Source organism: Lepisosteus platostomus, chromosome 4, assembly GCF_059453375.1.
Source record: "Lepisosteus platostomus isolate fLepPlt1 chromosome 4, fLepPlt1.hap1, whole genome shotgun sequence".
Taxonomy (NCBI): Eukaryota; Metazoa; Chordata; class Actinopteri; order Semionotiformes; family Lepisosteidae; genus Lepisosteus; species Lepisosteus platostomus.
In genome coordinates this window covers 9,661,470-9,679,251 of record NC_142614.1, presented here as the reverse complement: position 1 = coordinate 9,679,251, position 17,782 = coordinate 9,661,470, and the positions used below count along the sequence as shown (strand labels likewise).

Here is a 17,782-nt window from a genome sequence, read left to right as displayed (position 1 = left end):
CCAGCTAGTCTTGTACTCACTGACAAACCATTTTTCTTTCTGTTGCGTTTAGTTTTTTTGGTGAGGTTAGGTTATCTAAAACCTGTTTCTTGACTTGAAACTGTGATGTACTGTAGGAGAGGCCAAATTATCTTGGGAGACTCCGACTACAGTGATGCTAGAAAGTTTTTACTGAAAGCATAGGTTCACGTACTTTTTCAACAAAGACATTTAATGTTGGATCATTTTGATCAATAATTGAATGAAAAAGTATATGCTTCTGTGTGTTACTTGTTTTATTGGGTTCACTTTATCTATTTTTATGACTTAGATGAAGATCTGATCCCATTTTAGGTCAAATTTATGCAGAAATTCAGAAAATTCGAAAGGGTTCACAAACTTTCTAGCGCCACTGTACTGTAACTTGTGGTCATTAGAGATCCCACTCTGCTTGAAAGAGAATGGATGTTGACTCTAGTGCCTTGCTTTAATTTCTTTTGCCTCTTTTTCCATCTGACATTACCTACAGTACATATCTTCCTTTGTTTTAACTCCTTTCTTTCCCATCTGATTTACTGTGCGCCCAGCTCACCAAACCGCGTTGACTATTGGACATTGTGAAAACATCCCTTTTACATCATTGTCACTTCTGCAGTGTATCACCAACATGGTATAGCTGTAGTGGCCACTTTGTTGAGCTGGAAATATTATATCTGTAACCATAAAATCCTCTACAAACTTGAACTTAAAAAAAAAAAACATTTGCACTTAGCCAAGTATGTGAGCTGGTGTCCCCCCAAGAGGGAGCTGTACGTGTGAGGGGACAGCAGATTGTGTCTCCGTGTCAAACGGTTTTGTCCCTGAGCGTGACCGCTGTTGTGCATGGTGGCTCCAGGACCCTGCTGAAGATGTTTCGGGAGATCCACTACTGGGAGCGGCTGCTGTTCGAGATCCCCCACTACGTGTCGGAGGTGTGCCAGCGCAGCGAGGACCTGCGCAGCCTGATGGAGAACGTGCTGCTCGTGGTCCGCGACTACAACAGGTGAGGCTACCTGTCCTGGCTGGCCGTGTTCCACTCCCGACCCCCAAAGACTGACACATGCGCTGCAAAAAACTCCCACACGGGATCGGTCTTTCGTAGCATTTATCTCCCGCACACCTGTTTGATCAGGTGTGTAGATAGTTGTACTGTTCTGTGATAAAGCTGAACAAATTCAAATCTGTTTTTTTCCCACTTTGGATTTCTGTAATAGTCTGTGTGCTGTATTATGCATGTATCTGTTGCCCTCAGGATCATCGAGGCGCTGTCCCAGGAGGAGCTGGGACTGTTCCGCGAGCGGATCCGCTTCCTGGATAAGAAGATCCAGCCCGGGCTGTCCAAGCTCCTCTGGTCCTCCAAAGGGGCGTCCAGCTACTTTATCAATGACTGCCGGCTGCATGCCAGCAAGGTAGGAGGGAGGAAAAGAATCAGACCGAGGGCCCCTACTCCCGGACCTAATCCCAGCTTCCCAGCCTTCCAAATAAATGTGCTAGCTCTGTCACTGTTGAAGTCTTATCCTTGTACGAAAAGAGACAGCATGTAAAGTAGCATCTATCCCCATTCTCGATGGCCACAGGCTCATCTAGCTTTCATTCCACTCCCAGTCTTAGCTTACTTAATTGAGCTAAGAATTCTAATCACCTGTATTCTGCAGTCTTAATCATTTACTAATTGAAAATTAAATATTAAACCTGCAAGATGACTATCGAGAGCTGTTCTCCATCCCAAATGTACAATAACCTTATATTTACAAGTGGTGGTGTCGTTGGTTTTGCTGTGTCCTGTTTAAAAGGGTCTTAAGACAAATGATGAGGAGTGCAGGGAAAGGTTCTCTCAAGGGTTTGGGGGCCAATGGGGCTGGAGAATTTCAGAGCTTTGTGCTCCAGAGTAGAATTTCTTCCCAGAAGACTGAGACAAAGTCGCAAATTAAATAAAGTGTGGAAAGCCAAAATAAAATGAGTGTTTTCCACCTGAACAAAATTTAGGGATTTAAAATCAGTTCTTTTTGGAGGATGATGAAGTTGAGCCAGCCGTGATCTGGAGCACAGTTCTTGAATGTTGTCCTGTTAGTATTAAAAACTAGGATACACAAAGAGAATGAGGTATAAAGTAGAGCCTGTGATATGAGGGACTTGTGAAGAGGTTATGGCTGTTTTTCTGTTTTCTTGCTCTCCAGCTGCAGCTAATCGTGGATGAGTACAAGGCTGCCAACCTGCTGGTGTCGCGTGCTGCCCGCCAGATCAGCGAGCTGCTGCTGGTGCGCATTGACGGCAAGCGCATCTACCGGGACCTGGAGTTCGAGGGCGACCAGCTCGCCCATCAGGACAGCCAGCAGCAGCGCCTGATCACTCTCCACCAGGAGATTGTGGCCATCATGGCCCGTGTCTACGAAACGTTCCGCACAGATGGACCTGAGGTGCCTCCTGCCTGCCTCCTCTTCTCCTTTCTCTCACCCCCCCTCTCTTCTCTCCTTTATCTCCTCTGTGCCACTATCTGCCCCCTCTCTTTCTCTCCCTTCAGAAAGGACAGAACTTCTCCTACTGCCCAGGTAGTAGAAAACTCTCTGCCTCGTCTGCTAGAGACCCACTGGGAACTTCAGGTTCTTCCTACTATTGCCTACCTTCCAGTTCAGGGTTGTGGGACTTAAGGGCTTTCCTATCCTGGCAGCAATGGGCACAAGTAGGAGTACATCCTGAGCAGAACATCAGTTCATCTCAGGGCACACATACACTCACACCAGGGCCAATGTTCTCAGAAGCCAATTAACCTACCTACCATTATGTCTTTGGACTGTGGGAGGAAACTGGAGCATCTGGAGGAAACCCACACGAACATGGGAAAAACATACAAACTCCACTTATATTGCACCCCAGGTCAAGAACTGAACCCAGGTCCCCAGTGTTGCCAGGAGACAGCAGTGCTCACCACTGCGCTACCATGCAACCCTGTTGCTCTTCAATCTCCTATTCTTCTCCCCTCACCCAAGTATCCTTTTTTTTCCCTTTCTGTTTCTCTTTGTCTCCCTGTGTCCCGCCTGCGTCTTTTGACCCCTCTCTTCCCTCCCCACAGGTGCAGCAGCACTGGGTGAACTACACAGATAAGATGGACCGCATGGTGGAGGAGGCCTTCCGCCTCAATGTGAAGTGGTCCCTGCAGGAGCTCTCCAAGGCCATCAACGGGGACAGCAAGACCTCACCTAACCCCCTCTTCAGGGTACTGGTGATACTGCACCAAGAGGCACCAGGCTCCACAGCACAGGTACTGTGACATACTGCAACACACAGCACGGCCAGTCCCAAGGTACTCTCTACAGTGATGAAGCATATTCTACAATCTTTCAACAAAAGCCTCCATGTGAAACTGAGGGTGGGGCCTGATTCTGTTAACTGTTCAAGTTATTTTGGAGTCGTTGAAAAGTGTCTAGAAATGGCTCTGGTTAGAGACAGAATTCCTTTAGTCTTAAACAGTGGAAGCTACTTGGAGACCTGACAAGTATCCAAAATTGTGAAGGCCGAAGAAAGTAAACCCAACAGATAACTTCATTTGAACATAATAAAAAGAGTCTCCAAATGAGATTAAGCTGCACAGCTAACTTGAACCAGAACGAACATGTGACACATCAACTAGATAACAGAAGAACAAACTAGTCATGTGCATTTTAGAATGAGAATATAAGACATTACTTTGCACACAAGGTGGCATGTGTGTGAGAAAACCTGCCCATCCATGTTTTTGAAGCTGATACCTGAAGAAACGCTACCCTCGGATCAGTCAGCTGCTAGCAGCCCAACAACCTAGACAGGCTGAACAGAGCTCCTCTCGTCATAAGCGTTTAGTGTTCTAGTGTATGTTCATACATAAAATTGTGTTTTTCCATGTGTGTTTGCAGGTGGAGTTCTCTCCCACTCTCCAGAAACTGGCTAACATCGTCACCAACATCGGCAGCCAGCTGATCAGCACCATCTCCGTTTTCAAGCGGCTGCCCGACCTGCTGACCAGGCGTCGGTCCCAGCGTGAGCACATCCACTCCATCATTGGTGAGCGTCCAACCAAGAGACGTGGAGAGCTGACGGGTACCCAGCTCAGAGGCCCTCTGGGTACCTGAGACTCTGCCACCCCCAGATTAGAGACCCTCTGGACACCCAGGACTCTGCCACCCCCAGCGTAGAGACCGTCTAGGTACCCGGGACTCTGCCACCCCCAGCATAGAGACCTTCTGGGTACCCAGAACTCTGCCACCCCCAGATTAGAGACCCTCTGGACAACCAGGACTCTGCCACCCCCAGCGTAGAGACCGTCTAGGTACCCGGGACTCTGCCACCCCCAGCATAGAGACCTTCTGGGTACCCAGAACTCTGCCACTCCCAGATTAGAGACCCTCTGGACGCCCAGGACTCTGCCACCCCTAGCGTAGAGACCCTCTAGGTACCCAGGACTCTGCCACGCCAAGCATAGAGACCTTCTGGGTACCCAGAACTCTGCCACTCCCAGATTAGAGACCTTCTGGGTACCCAGGACTCTGCCACCCTCAGCATAAAGACACTCTGGGTACCCAGGACTCTGCCACCCCCAGCGCAGAGACCCTCTGGGTACCCGGGACTGCCACCCCCCAGTGCAGAGACCCTCTGGGTACCCGGGACTCTGCCACCGCCAGCGTAAACCTTATTACAAAACTAAATTTCAAACATAAAAAACATTGACCCTACTGCATGTATCCATCTGCAAAACATTCCCAGCTCCCAACTTCAGAGACAAGGTTGCAGAAATGAGTGTTCAAAGCCTGTGTCTTAGCAGGTTTATTTCAGCAGAATATTAACTGGCTCCTGCCAGGACGAGCAAGCATCCAATAAGCTGACAAAAGTCATCATTATCTAATACAGTAAGTATAGTTTAACGAACAACATTTATCATGCATTAAAAATCTTTAATTAATACAGCTGGAATGGAGAGTGCCTGTAATTATGTGTACGACTGTACATTCATTGCTTTTAGATGTGGTTCCCTGATAGAATGTACTGTAGCTGTTTTATCTGGGGATATGTAGAGTGCTAGCGCCTCCAAGGCATTTGCGTCGTTCAGCTCCTGCAGACAAAGCAGAGTTTTTGTTTTCCCGGAGTTTTATCTGTTGTTAAGAGCAGCAGCCCGGGCTTACGTCAGCAGATGTTTCAGGCTGATAATGGCTGTGGATCTCCGCTCCCAGCATCCAGTTCACGAGAATCCTCCAGCTGACACAGGTCACCCAAGTAACTCTTGTGAGCAAGGACAACATCCACAAGTTACAGAGCTAGGACAACATCCACAAATTACAGAGCTAGGACAACATCCACACGTTACAGAGCTAGGACAACATCCACGCGTTACAGAGCTAGGACAACATCCACACGTTACAGAGCTAGGACAACATCCACACGTTACAGAGCTAGGACAACATCCACACGTTACAGAGCTAGGACAACATCCACAAGTTACAGAGCTAGGACAACATCCACACGTTACAGAGCTAGGACAACATCCACACGTTACAGAGCTAGGACAACATCCACGCGTTACAGAGCTAGGACAACATCCACACGTTACAGAGCTAGGACAACATCCACGCGTTACAGAGCTAGGACAACATCCACACGTTACAGAGCTAGGACAACATCCACACGTTACAGAGCTAGGACAACATCCACAAGTTACAGAGCTAGGACAACATCCACACGTTACAGAGCTAGGACAACATCCACAAGTTACAGAGCTACTGTAGGACAACATCCACACGTTACAGAGCTAGGACAACATCCACAAGTTACAGAGCTAGGACAACATCCACACGTTACAGAGCTAGGACAACATCCACACGTTACAGAGCTAGGACAACATCCACGCGTTACAGAGCTAGGACAACATCCACACGTTACAGAGCTAGGACAACATCCACAAGTTACAGAGCTAGGACAACATCCACACGTTACAGAGCTAGGACAACATCCACAAGTTACAGAGCTAGGACAACATCCACACGTTACAGAGCTAGGACAACATCCACGCGTTACAGAGCTAGGACAACATCCACACGTTACAGAGCTAGGACAACATCCACAAGTTACAGAGCTAGGACAACATCCACACGTTACAGAGCTAGGACAACATCCACAAGTTACAGAGCTAGGACAACATCCACAAGTTACAGAGCTAGGACAACATCCACAAGTTACAGAGCTAGGACAACATCCACGCGTTACAGAGCTAGGACAACATCCACAAGTTACAGAGCTAGGACAACATCCACACGTTACAGAGCTAGGACAACATCCACGCGTTACAGAGCTAGGACAACATCCACACGTTACAGAGCTAGGACAACATCCACACGTTACAGAGCTAGGACAACATCCACGCGTTACAGAGCTAGGACAACATCCACACGTTACAGAGCTAGGACAACATCCACACGTTACAGAGCAAGGACAACATCCACAAGTTACAGAGCTAGGACAACATCCACACGTTACAGAGCTAGGACAACATCCACAAGTTACAGAGCTACTGTAGGACAACATCCACACGTTACAGAGCTAGGACAACATCCACACGTTACCGAGCTAGGACAACATCCACACGTTACAGAGCTAGGACAACATCCACAAGTTACAGAGCTAGGACAACATCCACGCGTTACAGAGCTAGGACAACATCCACACGTTACAGAGCTAGGACAACATCCACGCGTTACAGAGCTAGGACAACATCCACAAGTTACAGAGCTAGGACAACATCCACAAGTTACAGAGCTAGGACAACATCCACACGTTACAGAGCTAGGACAACATCCACACGTTACAGAGCAAGAGCAGTATCCACACGCTACAGAGCAAGAGCAGTATCCACACGCTACAGAGCAAGAGCAGTATCCACACGCTACAGAGCAAGGACAATATCCACACGCTACAGAGCAAGAGCAGTATCCACACGCTACAGAGCAAGAGCAGTATCCACACGCTACAGAGCAAGAGCAGTATCCACACGCTACAGAGCAAGAGCAGTATCCACACGCTACAGAGCAAGGACAATATCCACACGCTACAGAGCAAGAGCGGTATCCACACGCTACAGAGCAAGAGCGGTATCCACACGCTACAGAGCAAGGACAATATCCACACGCTACAGAGCAAGAGCAATATCCACACGCTACTGAGCTAAGATAATAAGCACATTGCATTTCTATATAATCTTTGCACAGTATATCTTTATCAGTATGTATTAAGGAGCACTGGAGATCCTACACACAGAGGAAAAGTGGTCTGCAGCTGCAACATGTTCTTGACTTCTTGTTTATCCAATCTGGCTTCCAAGAAAGGCGAAGGAATCGTGTCTGTGGTTTCAGTTTTCTATTAACTCTCTGCTTCTCACAGTGCTCCATTTTGCCTTTTTCATTAGATGAGCTTTGGCAGCTACAGTAATTCACTAAATCATCTTAATTACCATTTACATGTATGGATGAGCTCTCACTAGGATTAGAAGAGATGTCTCTGCAAAATATGTGCTATTCGATTCCCAGTTGTTGTTCTGTATGGTGAATTGGTGAACGGTGAAGGTGCAGGTATGAGGTTACTGCTGGCACCGGAGGCAGTTGCCCCTTTCGGCAACACACCTGACCAGCACCCTTTCACACAGTTGAGTGCTGTCTACGGAGGCAAAACCTGTTCTAGGACCGACAGGATGTTCAGTTAATAAATGGGAGCCTGCAAATCTGTCCCTGACAAAGCAGGAATAACTTCTTTGATATAGAGGATCATTCAAATGTATGTAAACTTGCCTTAACAAAAAAAGCATCAACCCAATCACCTTATCTTAAAATATGCACATAGTGATTAAATTGGTTGTTTTTCAGAAATACTAGTCAAATAGAATTTGGAACCACAATTAGAGCCTGTTTTTGTATTTCCATTATGCAGGACGTTACTGCTTCACTTAGGTCATGCTAAGTCCTGTTCAGTGCCCCAGACAAAAACGTGTCCAGACTCCCCGATGCTGATCGAGTAAACGATAAAACCCACTGACTGATGGCGTTGTCAGAATGTTTACAAGAAGCGAATGGAAAATGCTTGTCAGAGAACTTACAGTTGTGCGCAGTGAATGAGTGCAATGCCTGGAATGCATGCCATACGTGCAAGTGTCAAAGGAAAAAATCCAAACCCCAATATACAGAGAGGCACTGAAAATGCAAAAATGCTCATGGTGCAAATACTCATAGGTTGTGTTTTAAGGCCCTTCAGTATATAGCACAGTCATGTTTTCAACAATGTGATTATTTTTAGAACAGAAGTGTGCAAGTGTGAAATCTCATTGCTCACCTGCTGCTCCTGGGCAGTGAGCAGGACAGCCCAGTGGCAGAGCTTGGGAGAGGGAGCTGAGGCTTGCAGACCCTGTCAGCGTGAACATCTTTAGACAGCAATGTGTTAATAAGACATACTGTCCTGTCTGAGCTTTGTAATCAGTTCCAAATGTCTGGAGTGAAAAGGAGAGGTGGTGTCCTTTGCACTGCAAATGGTTTCCGGTCAGGTCTGAGGTGTGATCCAGTGATACTGCAAATGGGTTATGGTCAGGTCTGTTGAATTTGATGAAAATTGCAGGGTATACTTATTAGTAATTATTCATATACTGTACTTAGGCAATATTATTATAACCAGGGGACATTAATTTAAATATTTTTGTTAAATTAGGTATGTTAGATGGTGTTCTTTTTGGGTTGAAATCCTGGAGAAGAGTCTCCTTTGATCCCACTGAGCCCCATCTGTCCCCCAGAGCGCGACGAGGAGATCAGGAAAATCCAGGCTCAGATTGCGTCCGGCATGTCTGCCAACGCCGGCCACCTCCAGACCTACCTGAAGACCTGGGACACCTACCGCGAGATCTGGGAGATCAACAAGGACTCCTTCATCCGGCGGTACCAGCGGCTCAACCCACCCGTGTCCTCCTTCGACGCCGACATCGCCAGGTGAGGCCGTGTGCCATGTGCTTGCTCCCTGCCCTTAGCACACCGGGCAGCTTATACTTACTGTAGAAATCTTTGCATAACAACATGGTTCATTATTTCTTGATCTGAATGTCTTGATCTGAATGCTGTGATCTGAATAAGTAATTAAACTCACAACTGGAAACAAGACACAAAATCACACAGAATTCTCCAGGACCAGGGCTCATGATTTCTTACAGTATATTTGGCGGTTTTCGGGTTAGTTCTGCGCTTTGCACTGTGGTTTCCCTCCTTCACTCTCCAATACCCTCCTGTATTTTCTTTAGCTTCACTGCTCTCTCTGCCTCTGTCATAATACTCTTTGCTTAAAAAGGGAAGTACAAAACTGTCACAGCTCCTTCATAAACACTGCATGAGATAAGAAAATGCATAACAACCATACAGCAAAATACAATTTACATAAACATCCCAGGGCCACTGTTAGTAACTGAGCTGCATGTGCAGCAAATGTGCAGCTCCAGTCTTTAATGCTTCATCATTTTCATCTCACTTCTCTCTGTCTGGAGTTCTGCTCTTAGCTTCCAGCTGAAACTGTCTCGTTACAAACTGGAATGAATAAATCACATGCCTGTAATGTCATTTTCACAAATGGCTCTAAAGGATTATTCTGCATGTTGTTGCATTATGTTGTGTAGTGTTTATGGGGGAGTTATGAATGTTAAGTAGCCCCATTCAAGTAAAGCATTACTACTTTCGGTTACATACTGTAGCAAGCACTCATAATGTAATGTTGTAGAGTCTGTATAGCCAGTGGCTGTGCTTGGTTTGATCAAGTCATTGAGATCCCAGTAGTAAACTAACATACTTTACAAGGACACAGGATACTCCTGAATCAAGACTGAAAACCCCTCTCTTGGGATAGTTTATTGCACTACAATTGCCTGGCAAAGGTTGCACCTGTACTGCATTACAGATTGGCCATCAAACTTTTGCCATGCCAGTTTTGCCATGTCTTCACTGTATGTCAGTACCTTTGGGTAGCATCGTGTATTATTTACTAAGTGTATTATTTATCAGGGGACTGTTGTACAGCTCTTGCAAGCATTTGCATCTGCTCATGTAGGATCCATGCATCTCGTCTTTGTAGACTGCCAGTATGCTATGACTAATTTCCAAAGTCAGAGTATAGTTCCAGGGCCTGCCAAAGTGTTTTTCAATGCAGTGCAAAGTAAGGAGGACAATTAGCTGATCAAAAATCTGGACCATAACTGGGTCGTCAGCTCACAATATGACAAAGTAAAATCTTGATTGAATGTGCTACATAATCTTATCCCAATTTCTCCATTGACCGTATGCTGTACATCCAATTAAGGCTTGTTTTTTTTGTTTTAGAGCTGTTTTAAGTTTGTAATGCACAGAGCCGTGATCTCCTTACTTCTCTGCAATACATTAGGACGCATTAGAGTGCATATGCGTATGCATTTTTTTGAATTGCTGTTGAGTCCTTTATTGTATCAGAGACAGATGGGAAAGGGGAGGGGAGGGATATGCAATCAGCAGATTGGATTTGGGAAATTTAGGTACATTTAAAAGTAATATAATGCAGTGTAATGCAATTTTTGTAGGGGCCCTTTCTGCCAAAGGCATCTCGGAGAGGTGTACAGAATTAAAAACAGGGTAATATTCCCACATAGGCATGGACAACACTCCAGCTGAGCATGAGCATGGTTATAAAAGTTCTTTTAGAGAGGGGTTTGGGGTTCCAGTGGGGTTCCCCCATTATGGGCCAACACTCTGAGCAGGACTTGAATGCTGTAGCCCACACGGGAGGTGGCACTGACAGGGTAGGATGGGCTTTAGTAAACCAGTCAGACCCTCGCTCAGCAAGGGTTCCCTTTCGAGTCAACGTCCTTCCAGGCAGTGATGTCAGCAAGAGACACTCCACTCCTCCAATCAAAGATGACTCTCCAGTGAGGCACTGTGGAGCCTGCAGGGTATCTACATGTCTTCATTCTCCCAGCATGCTTCCAGGAAGCTAAGGCATAATTTATTTGGGACTCCACAGTGGGTGGGTTCTCTTCTTGAGATATCCTTTTTTCCAAATGTCAAGAAGAACAGTGTCCCAGAGGCTGCTATCACTGCGCTGTGATCCGGGTTGTTTTTCTTGCTGTGGCACAGGTACACAGAGGTGGCCAACAATGTGCAGAAGGAGGAGACGGTGCTGAGTGTGCAGTTTGTGCTGCTGGACTGCTCCTCCCTGAAGTTCTCCCTGGTACAGCAGTGCAACGAGTGGCAGGGCAAGTTCACCACACTGCTGAACGAGATGGCCAGCGCCCGGCTGCGCGAGCTGCATGCCTTTCTGCAGGAGAACGCAGACAAGTGAGTTAGCATAACTACCCACCATCTTCAACGGGCTGTCCCAGATAACCACTCTAACAAGATGGCCTAAAGCCCTAACCACCCACCCAGGTCAACCAACCCAAATGCCTAGTCTAACTAGTGACCCCAACAACCCACTCCACGACTTGCCCTGATCAGCTTAATTAAGACTACAGACCACAGGTAACCACCCCAATCACCTACAGCAAACACTCATCCCCACTACATACCTCAGCTACAAGACTTAACCAGTTAGCTCAATCAAAATCCAAGCAACCCATCCAGCTTTATAACCCAGTTGTCCTGCCGATAACCCTAGCTACCCATTCCAGTAGCCTACTCCGGTTAACACCCAGGCTACCTGCCCCAACTAATTGCCCTCCGTTTGCCTCCAACCACCATAGTGCTTGCTTTAGCTAACTCTTTCACACACTCACCACATCTTCCCACCCCAAATGTTGTTAAATGTCAGTATTATACTATTGCCGCTTTGTATTTTTGTTATGTGTTATATGGTATGAGCTCTTGATGTGCAAGACAAATTCTCTGAAGGGCAATAAAGGTTAATTCATTTCATAATTAGCTATAGAAACCAAACAGAGGTTTTGTGGTTTTCCTTGTCGAAATTGTCTGTTCCTAGATTTGGGATTTTTACACTTTGAGGAATGGCGGTGAGGCAGCAGGGAGCAGGGTGCAGGGAGGAGAAAGTGTATGCATGGGGGAACAGTGTTTGTGTCTCGTGTTGCCCAGAGTCAGCAAGCCCCCGCAGACCCTGGTGGAGCTGGGCACCAGCCTGAAGCTGCTGGAGTCCCTGCAGGCTGACCTGTCCAAGATGGAGGCCCAGATTCCCCCAATTCACGAGCAGTTTGCCATCCTGGAGAAATATGAGGTCGCCACCGATAGCACAGTAAGTTCAGCCTGGAGCCTGCGTGCCTTAGATGACCAGCCCCAAAACCTAGCACATAACACACTTATCCCAGAAACAAATACCACACACAGCACTTACCTGAGCAGTGCACACACACACACAGTCACACACACAATGTCAAACCTACCCACTACCCACCCAAGATATGTTGGCTCTGACCTGTGACTTTCTTACAATGGCATGGACTCAAGATCCCTCTGTCACAGAATAAAAATGCATGTTGCAACTGTAACTGTCAGAGGTTTTATGACCGCTCAGGTAGAAACGTATTTGGTGTTTACATCTAGATATCACCAAGCAGTTCAGCTTGTATAACAGAGCTGACCTTAATTCATTCTCTCTCCCTTTCACTTTCTCCATCTCATTTTCCCACTTTGATCCCTGGTCTCTGCTGTCTGTTGTCTGCAGGTTCAGGCTATGCTTGAGGCACTGAACGGAGAGTGGCTGTCCTTCCAGCAGTGCCTGATCGACAGTGACAGCATGCTGAAGAAGCACAAGGAGAAGTTCAAGAGCAGCCTCCTTTTCTCCGCGGAGGAGTTCAAGAAGAAAGTGCACTCCACACTGGAGGACTTCTCAGGCACTGGTACACCTACTGTACCTTCCTGCTCAACTCCTGCCTCCCTCTTTTCCTTTATCCCTCCCTTCTTCCTCTCTCGACACTCCCCCGTCTCTCAGTCTCATTGCCAGTCTATTGCCTTCTCTGTTCCCGGTCTGCCTCTTCCCTCTCTCTTTTTCTCCCTTCTCGTACTCTCTCTTGGGTTTTCAGCCCAAGTCCGCCAGGTAGTTCCACTCACCCTGCGCAGCAGACGGTTTCTCAAAGTCCGCAAAGTACGGATGAGGCAAGGAGGAAAAATTACAATCTCATTTCAAGATACACTATGTCCATATTTCTCTTCTTATATATATCTTGTTTTTAGATTATCAGATGGAGTTTTAGTTGTATCTTTGAAAATATCAAGCAGTAATTCTGATATTCTGAAACACAAAAAATAACTTTTTGAGTTTACTAGCCCTCACCTTGACTGTAAGTCTGCGTAATCACACATTCTGAATGTGTCACAACAGAGACAAAGATTTTTGTTTTTGATGTGAAAATCAAAGGATATTCTTGGCTTACGAACTGTGCGAAAATAAAATAACTTAATTGAAATTCTCCTACCCTTCTTATTTCCTTCCCCTTTTAATCCCTGCCCCCATTCCAAAAGCAGGCCACCCACTGTTAACTCAGCAGGGTTTGTGAACAGAGTCTGTCCAGGAAAGTCTCATCTAGAAGCACAAACACCTCCTTAATCAAAGCCCGTCTGGGAGTCGGGAGCTGTTTGTTGAGCTGGCAGTCCTGCATCTCATGCTGAGCCAGTGCCAGGCTTCTGAAGAGCTGGGCCAGATCTATCATGCTAGTTAATCATCTTCAGTATAAATCATCCCTAAAGCCCGTTCTCTGTCCAGCCCAATCCCCTCTCCCCTTTGCTAGGAATTCACTGGGTGTCCCTGCTTCTGAGCCCAGCCAGAAAATAAATGGTATTAACAGATATTCATTACACAACTCAGGCATAAAAACCAGGTGGTAATCTAGCCTTGTGCCCACCATTTGTGCATTAAAGTGTAACCAGCCGTAGAAAAAGAAAATATCTCTATTTGTCCTTCCACGGAATCCATGCTCCCTTCCGAGTGCTGGGTGGAGGGTAAGGGGGAAGGAGTGTCTTCCTCCGCTGCCTTTCTCATGGAGTGATATACACCTGGAGACTGACAGCTGACCTGTAGGAGTTGGGATCCAGAGCATCAGCAGAAACCCCATCTGTATCCCAGCAGGACATGCAAACTCCGCACGCACATGTCCCCAAGGCCAGTGCTGAGCCCAGGACACTAGAGCTGTGAGGCAGCAGTGCTAGTGGACACAGCACTATTCTGTACCTGGTTGTTTTATTCAGCTTAAGTGAAACAGAAGTATCTGCAGTTGAGGTGTTGATAAATAGTTTAAATTGACTGCAGACAATTGTAAAATTAAAACCTTATTGTACCCAAACCTGAATGATTGGGGTTCTTAATTATTTTGAGACTTTACTGCACAGGACTTTGATTTTTGTCTTTCTTCAGGACATTAGGCAGCCCAGGTATTGGGGGCGATGAGCAGAGTTTCTGGGGGAGTCCGCTGTACCTACTTTATGCTTGTGTGTGAGTTGTGTCTTTTCTGCGCTGTGTGCATCACAGGACCCTTCAGCAGTTCCGTGAGCTCAGATGCTGCCCTGGAGCAGATCATTAGCCTCCGTGCTCAGCTGGACTCCTTGAAGGAGGAAGAGGCCACCATCCGCCATGGCCTGGGCATCTTCAAGATCGAGCAGCCCTCCTCGAAAGACATCCTGGCCCTGGACAAGGTCAGACCTGTGCCCTTCTGTCTTCCCCACTTACACTGCCTGAAGAAGGAGACAGACCAGTTGCAATTCTTTTCTAAAAAGCATGTGGATGGGCATTGCTTTCTTTTTTTCTTCCTTTCCTTTGTGGCACAGAGAAATCCCAAAAGACTATGAGGTATTCACCAAGAATTTATGATCAAACTGTCTGTTCATCTTTATTAATGCAATACCCTCATGTTGATGGTACAGTTCATTGGCGAGATAACACCCCTCCTTAGAATATGAATTGTGAAGCACCAGACTAGACTAAACAGAAGAAGGAGAGACATTTGTGTATGAGCAAAGCAAGTGGGGAATTTATTTAGCATTACCTAAGAAACAACATTAAGTGTTGTGTTCCTGGGAGTGTATGAGATGTGACGGTGCATTATGTATGTACTGCATTATTTAAAGACCTAATCTGTTTTCAGTTAAAACAGCTAAGCCCAAGTAGAAAACTTCTGCTAATGTCCCAGTTAAGTCTTGAATTGCCAGCCTGCTCTAAATTTTTCTGTGCAGAACAGGGCAGTGGCAATTAATACATTTCTGGCAGTTACTGATGGCATGCGTTGTCTAAAACACCAATTTTTCTCTCCCTCTGTCCCACTCAGGACCTGGACTTCCTGCAGCAGGTCTGGCAGATCACCAAGGAGTGGGAGTCCCACTGGAGTGAGTGGAAGGTGGGGCAGTTTGAGACGCTGCAGACGGAGGTCATGGAGAGCACGGCCCAGGCCCTGTACAAGAGGCTGCACAAGCTGAGCCGCGAGCTCAAGGCAAGTTCCGCGCAGGCGTCAGTGCAGAGTGGTTTCCTGGTTCTGTCACCCTGGAGCTCGGGCCCAGTCCATAGCTCCGGGCTATGTCACTGACCCCAGGGTCAGCGCAGCTGGCTGAGCGTCGCTGTCATGTTAGATCCTCACGGGCTCAGGGCAGCAGGCTCCTAGTGCACAGCACCTTGATCCATTCCAGCTGCTGCAGTCTTGTACTGATGAAGCAGGAAGACTTTACAAGTCCTCTAACTGCTCTCTGCGTGCTTTTGACATCTCAAGTGTCCTTTGCACAAAGACCCAGCTTAGGATTTAACAGTTGTGGATCGCCATTGGTTCACCTTTTAAACCAGCACAGGGGGACTGAGGACAATCCAGCCTCTCCCATTTTTTTAAAAACTCCGGAGTTATCAATTCTTTTGGATTTTTTGTGTGTTGAATTTGGGATGGGCGGTTGTAGAGAGTAAGACCCTTTTGTAGAGATGCAGAGCCTTTTGTCATGTGGAATGCTGCCAGTTCTGCGGTGTTATACAGGTCAGCTAAGGCCAATTGAAGATGTGACTCATCTCAAACTGATGACAATGCAAAGCTTCAGGCAAGCTTCATAGCACCCCACAATTAGAGGAGTGATGGTACTCTCACTGACACCACTGCATGCTCAAAGGCACAGGTGGGCGCTGTTGCCCTCCTAAGCCTACCAGATGGTGTGCCACCACCAGGGAAATCCTTGTCACATTGGCTGCAATTGGGGGATATCACATTTTGGTCACGGGCTGCTCTCTAAATGGAGTACTGTACTGGAGGAACCCCACAGGAACTCCTCACACATACTCAAAATAAGGCCTTCCTTTGCACAAAGGGTTGTGGGAGTCTGGAACAAGTAACCCAGCCATACCCCAGCTTTTTTCAATTAACGACTGGAAAAGTTCCTCCAATCAATTAAAGTCTGAACCCAAACAGGCTGGATGGGTAGAAAGGTCTACTCTCTTTTGTGAGTTTCTTATGTTCTGAAAACCAAGTGAAATGGGTCACACCACTGAGCAGAAGTTCTGACCTGCTTTTCCCTAATTGCATGTCCATCCAGAATAAGCAGTGGGAGATCGTGGACTCTTCGAAGAGCAAGATCGACCAGTTCAAGAGGACCATGCCACTCATCTCCGACCTGAGGAACCAGGCCTTGAGGGAGAGGTAGGGCAGAGCTGCCCTGGGGCTCCGAAAATGCTCGCCGTAAACTGAATCCCAGGCAAAAATGGAAAAGTTGATAATCTGATAAAAAGGTGAAAGACGGGATCAAAGCCAAGTCTTTTCCGCAGGTCTCCAACTGCAAGCACTGTGCTTGACTGGGAAGAAAGCAGAGGCCTGTGACAAGCTAGTAAATGTGTAACTTGCAGGACCTCAGAAGTTTAGATTTAATCCTGGCTGTGGCTGGTCAGCCTGCCAACATCCCTCCAGCTAACACTCAGACAAGGAAGGTTGAAACTTTCTGTAAATAGAAAGAGACAGGCAATGTTTAGAAACAGAAAACAAAAAAGAAATAGCCATACTTCATTCAGAGTAAAACCCACAGAAGATAAAACTAAATCTGGGAAAAAATAACAGCTGAGCTCTTCTCATTCACATTGTGTTGATCATGACTTTTTGAGCCTTTTCCTTGTCGTGTTCTTGCTGTCTACTGCTTGGCTTATCCAGCCTCTTTTGGGCTGTGCCTGTCGTTTCTCCGGCCCTCTGGCTGCTGTCCCTCTCGATCTCGCGTCAGTTCCAGGGGGCTCTGTCAGCAGGACTCACAATCACAGTTTTGTGAATGCAGCTTCTCTCTCTCCCTGCCTGCCTCTCTTTTGTAGAAGCAGTCAAATACCCGCTCCTCCAATCCGTTCTAGCTTACACCCCGTTCAGTAACTGTTAATATTCCTCCAGTATTTGACCACCCATGCTGTATTGGAGTGTTTACACAGAGGTTACACAGCTGTAGGCTCAACAGGCTGGCCTGATCTCGCCTAGCTGCCTCATGGCTGTTAGTAGTAAGATCAGGATGATGGAGGCATGCAGAAATCTGCTGTGGGCTCCCCTTTCACACATCTGACCAGGCCTTCAGAATGTTGTTTTTCCATATTAAAATCACTAGGTGGGAGGGGGTTTAGGGGCAGCAATTGAACAAAACACTCTTTGAGTCAGAACTGGCGCTTTGGATTGAGCCAGAGAGTTTACTGAGTGTTTGCACAAAGTGATCGATGTGACAGAGGAGGGCAGATATGAAACATGGACTTTTGTGCTTCTGCCTATATTTTTATGACATGAATTTGTGCTATTTAATGAGAATTTCGAAACTAATTGGATTTC

General features: G+C 46.7%; 1 protein-coding gene across 2 annotated transcripts in view; it reads left to right on the top strand.

The window, feature by feature from the left end:
* dnah2 (dynein, axonemal, heavy chain 2) overlaps positions 1 to 17,782 on the top strand; it is a 96,342-nt gene that overhangs the window by 21,429 nt on the left and 57,131 nt on the right. For both annotated transcript variants that reach the window (XM_088628262.1, XM_088628261.1), the window contains exons 16-27: positions 875 to 1,021; positions 1,271 to 1,427; positions 2,196 to 2,435; positions 3,089 to 3,277; positions 3,909 to 4,056; positions 8,813 to 9,005; positions 11,163 to 11,363; positions 12,114 to 12,270; positions 12,700 to 12,874; positions 14,500 to 14,663; positions 15,293 to 15,454; positions 16,530 to 16,633. In XM_088628262.1, coding sequence (XP_088484388.1) covers positions 875 to 1,021; positions 1,271 to 1,427; positions 2,196 to 2,435; positions 3,089 to 3,277; positions 3,909 to 4,056; positions 8,813 to 9,005; positions 11,163 to 11,363; positions 12,114 to 12,270; positions 12,700 to 12,874; positions 14,500 to 14,663; positions 15,293 to 15,454; positions 16,530 to 16,633 — 2,037 coding nt within the window. The remainder of the gene's footprint in view (positions 1 to 874; positions 1,022 to 1,270; positions 1,428 to 2,195; positions 2,436 to 3,088; positions 3,278 to 3,908; positions 4,057 to 8,812; positions 9,006 to 11,162; positions 11,364 to 12,113; positions 12,271 to 12,699; positions 12,875 to 14,499; positions 14,664 to 15,292; positions 15,455 to 16,529; positions 16,634 to 17,782) is intronic.